The sequence below is a fragment of the Physeter macrocephalus genome, chromosome 12 (assembly GCF_002837175.3).
Source record: "Physeter macrocephalus isolate SW-GA chromosome 12, ASM283717v5, whole genome shotgun sequence".
NCBI lineage: Eukaryota > Metazoa > Chordata > Mammalia > Artiodactyla > Physeteridae > Physeter > Physeter macrocephalus.
The window spans coordinates 15,427,232-15,437,789 of NC_041225.1; the positions used below are offsets into that span (position 1 = coordinate 15,427,232).

The 10,558-nt window shown below is 57.9% G+C and overlaps 1 protein-coding gene across 1 annotated transcript; it reads right to left on the reverse strand.

Moving 5' to 3' along the window:
* Window positions 1-3,387: 3,387 nt before the first annotated feature.
* DUSP2 (dual specificity phosphatase 2) lies at window positions 3,388-5,668 on the reverse strand. The gene is made up of 4 exons (XM_024129771.3): window positions 5,187-5,668; window positions 4,987-5,099; window positions 4,346-4,565; window positions 3,388-4,228 (listed from the first exon to the last, which is right to left on the reverse strand). Exons 1-4 carry the CDS (start codon window positions 5,572-5,574, stop codon window positions 4,014-4,016), a joined length of 936 nt encoding a protein of 311 aa, XP_023985539.1. The 5' UTR covers window positions 5,575-5,668; the 3' UTR covers window positions 3,388-4,013.
* Between the last annotated feature and the right edge of the window lie 4,890 nt (window positions 5,669-10,558).

Here is a 10,558-nt window from a genome sequence, read left to right on the forward strand (position 1 = left end):
GAGGATCCCACGTGCCGCAGAGCGGCTGGGCCCGTGAGCCATGGCCGCTGAGCCTGCGCGTCCGGAGCCTGGGCTCCGCGGCGGGAGAGGCCACAACAGAGGGAGGCCCCCATACCACAAAAAAAAAAAAAAAAGTGAGAGACGGCAGTGCTGGGTGGAACCTCACCCTCAAACCTGGGGAGACCCCTTTCCTGCCCCTGCCCTGTGCTCAGACGTGGGGAAGACTACCTGAGAGCCTGAGGCGCCCCCAGTCTGACTGTGGAAGGAGGAAAAAGTCACTACGTTTTTATAAGCTTTTACTGTCGCATACATACAGAACAGCGAACAGTCACAGAGCAGGGAGCAGTGAAACTCCCCAACTGCACACCAGGGACAACCAGCGCCCCCAGAGAAGCCTGCCTTGTGGGAAAGTGGAACTTCTGGATACCTAGACCCTCACATGGGTGCTACCCCTGTCACTCCCACAACAGCCTTACAAAATCGGCGTTTTATCCCCATGTCACAGGTGCAGGAATTAAAGCCCCTTACCCATATTCCCCCTCCTCTGTACCCCTTGGCCTCTCAAAAGGCCCATCCTCGGAGCCTGGTCACCAAGGGCCCACCTGGATTTAAATCCTGGAGTTGAAGGATTTGGGGACACCCTCCCCACCAACGTCCAGTGAAGGGAAACGACAGAGCCGAGGTCGCTTGGCATCTTGCCCTGGCTGGAATCCAGTGCTTCTCAAAAGGTAGGGGTCAGAATCATGGGGAGAACGTGATGAAGACAGGTGGCCCGGCTGCCCAGGCAGGGTGTTAACATGCGTAGGGACGGACAGAGCTGACTGCTTCGGGTGAGGGCTCGGTTAAACCATCATGCTCATAATCACCCTGCGCGGCCAGAGAAACAGATTCGTAGTTAAGAAAGGCGGTTTGTCTTGAGGACATGGCGCTCAGTGAAATAAGCCAATCACAACGGGACAAACGGTGTATGAGTCCACGTACATGGGGTATCTGGAGAAGTCAGATTCAGAGGCAGATGGTGGAACAGTGTTTGCCAGGAGCTGAAGGAGGGGGAAATGGGGAGTTGTTGTCTAAGGGGTACAGTTTCAATTCTGCAGGATGGAGAAGTTCTGGAGATCTGTTTCACAATAATGTGAGTGAACACGCTTAATGCTACTGAAGTGTACACTTAAAAACGGTAAAGATGGGGGCTTCCCTGGTGGCGCAGTGGTTGAGAATCTGCCTGCTAATGCAGGGGACACGGGTTCGAGCCCTGGTCTGGGAGGATCCCACATGCGGCGGAGCAACTGGGCCCGTGAGCCACAACTACTGAGCCTGCGCTCCGCAACAAGAGAGGCCGCGACAGTGAGAGGCCCGCGCACCGCGATGAAGAGTGGCCCCCGCTCGCCACAACTGGAGAAAGCCCTCGCACGGAAACGAAGACCCAACACAGCAAAAATTAATTAATTAATTAATAAACTCCTACCCCCAACATCTTCTTTAAAAAAAAAAAAATGGTAAAGATGGTACATTTTGTTACATATTTTTTACCACAATTTTTAAAATTTTAATAAATAAAAGGAAGGGAGGGAGGGAGGGAGGGAGGGAAAGAAACGCAGTTTGCTTGAAAGGCCAACTTAAAAACACGGGGAGGGGAGGGTGCAGTATGGCGGGGTGGAGACAGGATGCGGTGAGGCAGGGGTGAGGGGCGGTGGGCAGGCGTCGTCCCTCGTTCGGCCGTGTGGAGTGGGCACCCACCCCTGCCAGACTCTGGGCACAGGGCCAAGCAGACCACAGGCCCTGCCCTCACCAGCGTCCAGGCGGGTCAAGGTGCACAGCTACACAGCTGCAAACCTTCGCTTCTCGGACCCTCAGTAACTCACATTTCCTGGGCTAAGCCTTTACCTGGATTGACTGGAGTAACCCTCCACACCACCCTAAGAGGTGGGAGCTAATGACAAAACCCCATTTTACAGACAAGGAAACTAAAACACAGAGAGGTAAAGCAAAACAGGCCCCCTAACTGTCCAACTACACTGCCCTGCTCAGGTGTGCCCTGCCAGGCACTCAGAACACCCGGAGCAAGAGTCGCCATTCTGCGGGGGTGACGCCTGCACCGAGTTTGCAAGGACAACATAGAGTCAGCCAGATGACACTCCGAGTGGCTGGCAGCATCAGAGTGGAGGCTGAGGCAGGACCTGCCCTCACTGAGCTGTCCTCAAGGGCCTCAGCGCCCCCTGCTCCCGGGCAAACCACAGCACCCCCTTTCCAGCAGCCTCCACTTCTGGCTCAGGCTGGGCCCATGTCTCATCGGTGGTCCACGCTGGCCACGTAACCAATGTTCAGTGAAGACATGGTAGTTGATGGGTGTGAAAAACAACTAAGCCCATCCCAGGTGACCTGTCCTCCGTACCAGACACCAGGCCACATGCTTTCTGGGGACAGGAAGGAGCTCTGGATCAGGGGCTGCCATGACCCCCGGCAGGGACAGGCATTCTGAGGCCTGGGGACCCAGCCCGGAGGTGTGGGAGAAGAGGTGACAGGCTGCACGGCCCCAACGTGGGCGCACGTAACACACAGCCCAGGGGAGTCACACGCACGGGCACACGCAGACATGCAGGCATGTAGGAACATCCGGGACACATAGGTGCGTGCAGGCCAAGAACAGACACCCACGCCCAGAGGAAGAGACACACACACACACACACGCACACGCACACGCACGCACACACACACACACACACACACACGTCCATCCACATGCTCCAAAAAGGAAGTGGCGTCTGACCAGGGCAGTGCTGAGTCCAGCTCTGAATGGTAAACACAGTCTTCTCCCCCACAGGACCAAAGCTGGTAACTGGAGTAAGGCTGGAGCCAGCCTGCCAGAAACCATCACTTTCGGCTCTGGAGACAGAAGCCTGCCTAGGAAAGGACACCAGCACAGGCAGGACCGGGCTGCACGGTGAGGTCACCCCTGCACCTTCCTCCTTCCGTTTCCAGACCCCGCCACACAAGCGAAGGGAAGGTCTGATTAAGAAACAGCTTTGGGGGACTTCCCTGGTGGCGCAGTGGTTAGGAATCCGCCTGCCAATGGGGGACACGTGTTCGAGCCCTGGTCCTGGAGGATCCCACATGCCGCGGAACAGCTAAGCCCGTGCGGCACAACTGCTGAAGCCCGCACGCCTAGAGCCCGTGCTCTGCAACAAGAGAAGCCACCGCCATGAGAAGCCCGCGCGTCGCAACGAAGAGTAGCCTCCTCTCGCCGCAATGAGAGAAAGTCCGCGCGCAGCAACGAAGACCCAACGCAGCCAAAATAAATAAATACATAAATTTATCAAAAAAATAAAAGAAACAGCTTTTGAGCACTTCCCCAGGCACTGACTTGAGACCAGACACTTGAGAAGTTGTTCCTTAAACAAAACAATATTTTATTGACACATCCTCGATGTTCCGTATAAATATAAAGTGCTAAGTTTCCCACCCCCTCCCACAGGGCTGGGAGGAAGTGGGGGAGGGAGTGTTAAATGTCGGTTGAACACAAATAACTTTCCAGCGCCAACACAGGCGTGAAATGCTCACGTACACACGCAAGCAAGAGGTCCAGACACAGCATCTGCATCACTTCCCCGAGCCCCACACAGGGCTCCTGGTTGTCACAGCTTGTTCCTTAGAGCCCTCAGGCTGCCAAGGGCTCCAACATGGTGATTAGACCAGTGGGAGCCGTGGGTGTAGAGTCCAGTTGGTTTCTGTCAGAGGACAGGGCAGGAGGGAAGCAGACATGCTCTCCATCCTCCTTCCAGAATGAGGAATGAGGGCCAGCCCTCCAACCCCCAGCAGAAGAGCACCAGGTGAGAAAGTCCAGCATCACTGCACCCAGCATGCCCACCTGGGGGCTTTTTGAACTCCAAGGAAGGGGCAGATCTCCCTGAGGTGAGGGGGAGGGACAGTGGGGAACTGGGGCCCCCGCTGTCCCCAGGAATCAGGCAGCTCTGTGTGCCTCTGCACTGGGGGAGCCAGCATGGTGGGACCCAGACTCAGTGACAGAGCACCTGAGTCTCAAACTGCAGCAGCTGCCCCATGAAACCGAAGTTGGGGGAGATGACTCCCCGGCGTTGCTTAACAAAGTCAAAGGCCTCGTCCAGCCTCACGCGGTGGCTCTGTATCAGGTACGCCAGGCAGATGGTGGCGGAGCGCGAGATGCCCGCCTGGCAGTGCACCAGCACCCGGCCTCCGCTGCTCTTCACCGAGTCTGCAAGGGAAATGGGAGAGGGGGGTCAGACGGGAAGGTGGGCAGGGAAGGAGACAGGTGCCCCAGCCCCTTCCCCTGGAGCTCCACCAGGTCCTGGGGCTGAGGCCCGCCTCTTACCGATGAAGCCAATGGCCTCCTGGAACCAGGCACTGATATCCACCATCTGGTTGTCCTCCACCGGGATGCTCTTGTAGCGCAACAGGCCCTCAAAGTGGTTGGGGCAACTGGCTGAGACGTTGAGGACGGCTGTGATGCCGCAAGCCTGCAGCCCCTGCAGGTCCGACGAGTGGCTGCAGCTGCCCAGGTACAGGTAGGGCAAGATCTCCACGGGGCCACCCTGCACGGGAAGGGGGAGGGACAGTGGTGAGGTCTCAGCCCAGGCCTGGAGGGCTTGAACACCAGCGGGACAGAGACAGGGCAGCCTGGCCCAGGCAAGAGGAGCTCTTAGCCAGGGATCCCTGACTAAGGATCAGAGTCCGGAATACCAGGAGGACCCAAGGGGACATATGGAGATACACAAAGATACACACATTCCCCTCAAACCCCCCAAATTATGCTGCTCACAGGACATACGCAGACTCACAGACATACACACCAGCAACGCCCGCCAGGCACACACAAAGGTGTGCTCCCATTTGGGGGCGGAAACACACACACACACCCCTAGGTGATCGTGGACATGGACAGACTCCTGCATCCACAGATGGCAGACTCTTTCCCCAGAATGACACTGACAAGGAGCCCTGATCTCAACTCACCTGGTCATACGAGGGAGCCCTGGGGTCGGAGCGGCTGTTTTCGGGTGGCATCGCGGGACCGGGGGACTCAGAGCACAGATCGGGGCAGCAGGCTTGAAAGCTGTCGAAGCCTCCTGTAAGGAGGACCAAGACACGGTTAACCGGGAGGGCCCGGCGCGGGTCGGGGACGGGGCGGGGGAGGAGGGCGGGCCGGCGCTCACCCGGCAGGAAGCACACGGCGGTGGGTCCGGCGCCGGTCTCGTGCAGCAGCGCGGCAAGCAGCGCGTGGGCCGGGCCGTCGGGCTGGATCTCTGCCACCGAGGCGCTGCCCTCGTCCAGCACCACGGCCCGCGCCAGCTCCCCGCGGGCCAGGCGTGCCCGCAGCGCGCGGTCAGGCAGCAAGCAGGCGAGGGCGGCGGCTGGGGGGCCGCGCGCGCGGCGCCGCAGCAGCGCGTTCCAGGGCACCGGCCGCGCGGCGCGCACGTGGCGGCGGCAGAAGGCCAGGAAGGGGCGACAGTCGAGCAGCAGCGTGCGCTCGGCCTCCCGCGGCTCCCGCAGCAGCGCGCCCAGCGCCGTGCAGTCCAACTCTCGCGCCGCCTCCAGCCCCATGTCTGCCGGCCCCGGGCAGCCTCCTCTCCCCTCTTCCCGCACCTCTTCCTCTCCTTCCCCCTCTCTCCCCGCGAGCGCTCCGGACTCCGGCGGCGGCCGCGCTGCTCGAACCGTCTGTTCCGGGCGCCCTTTCCAGCGCTGGGGCTTAAGTAGCCGCGGGCCGGCCTCCCGGATCACCATACAAGGGCAAAGCAGGAAGGCGCCGGCGCCGCCCCCGCGGCCTCACGCGGGGCGCAGGCTGGGCGGGCCCGGGACTGGGACCGGCTGCGGGGAGGGGGTGCACTGGGAGAGGAAACCAGGCACCAGCTCTGAAGGGAAGGTGTTTGCCCAAACGCTCCCCTCCCACCTTTGCGCGCCAGGACTCTTCCTGAGCGCTCCCACCCCTGGACCTGCTTCGCGCCGCTCGGTCCTCGGGCACCCGGCTACTCTGATAGATACACGTCCGCATCCCCGGAGACCTCGGAGCCCGTGGTGCCCCTCGCCCTGCTTCCTCTCCCTTTTCCCTGTTCCCTTAACCTCCCAGGGTTTCTCCCCTCCTAGGAATCTGCTACAACAAAAATCGACTTCTGTCTGTTGCCACGGGTGATTTCCGCACTGGAGGATGGGGAGCCGTGCTTTGATGTACCTTTTCTCTTCTGCTTAGAGACCCTGGGCCGGAGGGGCTTTATTTCCCCTCCCCCTCCCCCGTTTCATGGCTGAGACCAGCACTCGGGGTTTTGCAGCTGCTTAGTGGCCAAGCGAAGCGAGAACGTCGTCCTCTGAGCCCAAGACCCTAAGCACTGGCGTGAGGAGGACCTCTGGGCCTTGGCATGGGGGGAGGCAGGGGGCCCGTGACGACGACTTTCCAGTTATTAGCGGGACAAGGCTTCTTCCCCTGGAGCCCAGGGAAACCCCAGGGGCCCAGGGTGAAGCACTTCCCCAAGTCGCAGGCCAGCGCTGAAGGGGAACTCTGCTGACGCTGCTGGGCTCTCCCTGGGGCCTTGTGGGAATTTCAGGAGGCTCACCAAGGGAAAGAGGGAGAAGAACTACCAGAATCTGCCTCCCCCACTCTCTCCGCCCACCACTCCCCACCCCCGAATCCTCCCTAGGCCTGCAGCGGACACCCTGGACAGCAGGGACCCAGGACTGGACTGGAGCAAGGCTATGAGCAGGAACACTGGGAAGCTAGTTAACCCACATCCCTTCTGCCTGCCCCCAACTCAGCTGCCAGCCCTGGGGCCGGATGTGGGGAGCCCCAGGTGGGTGGGGGCGGATCTGGGCCCCTGCACTGGGGCAAGAGATGCTGGCAGCTGAACTCCTCCGAAGCAGGGACATTCAGGTACGTGGGAACAGTGCCCTGGAGTGGGAGCCACCCCCATCCCCGCCTTAGCTGCATGGGATTTCAGAGCCCAACCCCCAAGGCCCCCACTCCCCTGAGTCACTACTCTGTGCCCTTTGTAAGACCCTTCCAGCCCTACTGCAGACCCCTAGGTCCAGACTGTCTTGGAGGGCTACCACTAGGACCCATCGTGGACCCCCAAGCCCTGCACTTGGATTGTAAACTGTAATCTCTTCCCCGTAGTGTGTTGATGTGTCTGTATGTGTGTGCTGGAGCATCATCTGTTGCTGGAGACAGAGCTGGTAGCTTGTGTGTGCTGCGAGGGAGAGGGGATGCAGGGGAGAGAAGCCGCAAGGACTCCAAAGAGTCCTGGGGCAGTTCACCCTCTCGGGCCTCAGTGTTCCCACCTGTAAGATGGGAGCGTATAATAGACCAACTGCTCACCTACACTGGTTCCGAGGCTCTGAGGCTGTGGCAGTGCCCGGACACCTGCAATGTTCCATCCCTCCCTCCCAGGCCGGTCTGGAGGCTGATGCGGCAGAGCCCACAACAATGCCATGGAGTCTGGGCCACAGATCCCAGCGACTGATACGGGCCCTTATCGTTGGCATCAGCCCGGCAAATGACTTAATGGCTGACTCCAGGGGTAAATTACAGAGCACACAAAAGGATAGCAGGTCCAGTCTTGCTGACGCATGGGGCTGGTGTCACCTGCTCTGCTGGGAGACGTGGGCTTCCAGCTCCACGGGGAGGAGCAGAGAGGACTGGCCAGCTGGGATCCTAGCTCAGGGGTGAAATTCAGTCCAGCCGCGTAGGGGCTCCAGACCCTGGACTCCCACTCCAGGCTGAGCCTCTTCCCCTCCTGGGGAGAATGGCATGCACCTTGCCGGGAAGTCCCACGTGGGAGTGCGAGTGGGTTGGCAAAGGTTTGCGCTAGTGACACGGTGCCCAGTTGCCCTGCCCAGCGGCCAGGACCAGTGATCTCCGCCCAAGGTGACTACATGTATGTACCCCCGTCAATGCCACTGGCTTTGGGGTGTCCCCTTTTCAGCTCCGGAACACAGGCTCAAGGAGGCCTGACTTAGCCATGAAGGAGGGGCTCCCCTTGGCCTCTTTCCCCTATTCCCAAACTAGGGAGACGCCCACCCCCATAACTGGGTGAAAGCCCAAGCTCGGGGTAAGGAGAGACTGGGAAGAAGATGGAACCCAAGCCCCACTCCCACTTCTGCTCTGACTGAAGATCCCCCCACCCTTGGTGAGTCATGGCCCCGGGATGTCTCTCCCCCTATGCCACCTCCTCAAGGACCACCATTTCTCGGCAGAGACGAGGCAGAGGTCTGGACGCGTGGGTGGAGAACGGGTGACGAGGGGTCTCCGTTACACTGGCTGCCGCCCCACAGATCGCAGGTCCCGGAGGGATGTCCCCGCTCTTCTTCACTAGGTGGTAAAGGGAGAGCAGGGGCCAGGGATGGGGGATGGTGCCATACTCGGGTTTTGGGGGGCTTTGTTTCCCTGGCCTGGCTGTTACAGAGCCGACACTATCAAGCAAGTTTGGGGCTCAGCTTTTTTTTTTAATTAAAATACCCAACTGGAACAAATGATGATTCTGTGTCATTCTTGTTTGCAACCATCTATTTTGATGGCTTTTGATGGTTTACATGTCACTAGCCTCCTGCCTTTGGGTTTCCGGGTCTTTCCCTGCCCCCACCCCGCCCCCAGCCCCGTGCAGAGCGACTTCCCTTCCACAGAAGCGAGTTCTGGTGTTGTCCTCCCCCCTCCTTCCAAACGCATACCCCAAGCAGATGCTCCGGGGAGAGAGGAAGGAATGAATGGTGTGACTATGATCCTTAGGTCAAGGCAGGTGTGAAGGTGAGAGTGACAAGTGACAACCACCCCCAGCCCCCCTGAGCCGTGACTTAGGATGACGTCAGGCTTCCTGTGCCAGGCCTCTGACGAAGTGGCATGGTGGCCACTCCCACAGGCTCCTGCCAGGCGAGGACTGTGACTCCATGCTCTGCGAAGATGGCCCTGTCCAGCCCGGCAGGGAAGGCGGGGAGGGGCCGGTAAAGGAGAGAGTCCCCTTAGGCGGCCAGCCCTCAGCAAGGTAGACTCAGAAGTGGCCACATGTGGCTGAGGGGGCTGGCGTCTGTCCCCACACGCATGTGTCCCATCACTGGGGCAGCCTTGCTGAGGACCCTCTCCTGGACACGATGGATACATGAAGAAGAAAGTCTCCTAGAGAACAGACTTGTGGTTGCCAAGGGGCGGGGGGATGGGGAGGGATGAATTGGGAGTTTGGGATTAGCAGATGCAGACTCATATATAGAATGGATAAACAACAAGGTCCTACTGCATAGCACAGGGAACTATATTCAATATCCTGGGATAAATCATAACGGAAAAGAATATGAAAAGGAATATATATATATGGGTATATATGGGTATATATATATATGTATAACTGAATCACTTTGCTGTACAGCAGAAATTAACACAACGTTGTAAATCAACTATACTTTGATAAAATAAAATTTAAAAAAAGAAGAAAGGCTCCATTTGGGGCTGGTGTGGCTTTCATGCCTCTCAAATACTCGCTTTTCCTCATTTTTTATAAAATATTTATCCATTTATTTGGCTGCATAGGGTCTTAGTTGCGGCACGTGGGATCTTTCGTTGCAGCACGTGGCCTTCTCTCTAGTTGTGGTGCGTGGGCTCCAGAGCACACAGGCTCAGTAGTTGCAGCACGTGGGCTCTCCAGCTGTGGCGCACGGGCTTAGTTGCCCCGTGGCATGTGGGATCTTAGTTCCCTAACCAGGAATCGAACCCATGTCCCCTGCATTGGAAGGCTGATTCTTACCCACTGCACCACCAGGGAAGTCCCTGCTTTTCCTTGTTTTAACAAAGGCTCCGCACCTTCTCTAAGCAACCACATCCAGGTCACACATTCCTTTCTATATTTATTAATTTACCCAGCCCTTCATTCAAAAAATATATGTTGAGTACCTGTTATATGTCAAGTACTGTTCTGGGTTCTGGAGATACAGCAATAAATCACAAACCACTGCCCTCCGGGAGCTGACGTCACTGTTTGAATATTAATTTGGGGGACCATCTTGTACTCATGGTTATTCACCTAGAGTAATGATATAGTTTCCTTTAAAAATAAATTTTAGGTTTGTGAAAACTGAGTTGGACGGTACAGATGGTACCCAAAGATGTTAAAAAGTGTAATGCAGGAAGGAGACGCCAGAGTCTTTGCCCAGGAGGGCAGCCCGGCGGTCCCTTCCAGCTTTGGTGTGATGCGCTTCTGTGGGGTCTGGTTCTCCCTCCTACCACAGTCTCCCATCAAGAAAGGAGGCTGGGGCTTCCCTGGTGGCGCAGTGGTTGAGAATCCGCCTGCCGATGCAGGGGACACGGGTTCGTGCCCCGGTCCAGGAAGATCCCACATGCCGCAGAGCGGCTGGGCCCATGGGCCATGGCCACTGAGCCTGCGCATCCGGAGCCTGTGCTCCGCAACGGGAGAGGCCACAACAGTGAGAGGCCCGCGTACCACAAAAAAAAAAAAAAAAAAAGGAAAAAGAAAAACAAAAAAGTAAGGAGGCTGACCATCGACAGACGAATGGATAAAGAAGATGTGGTACATATATACAATGGAATATTGCTCAG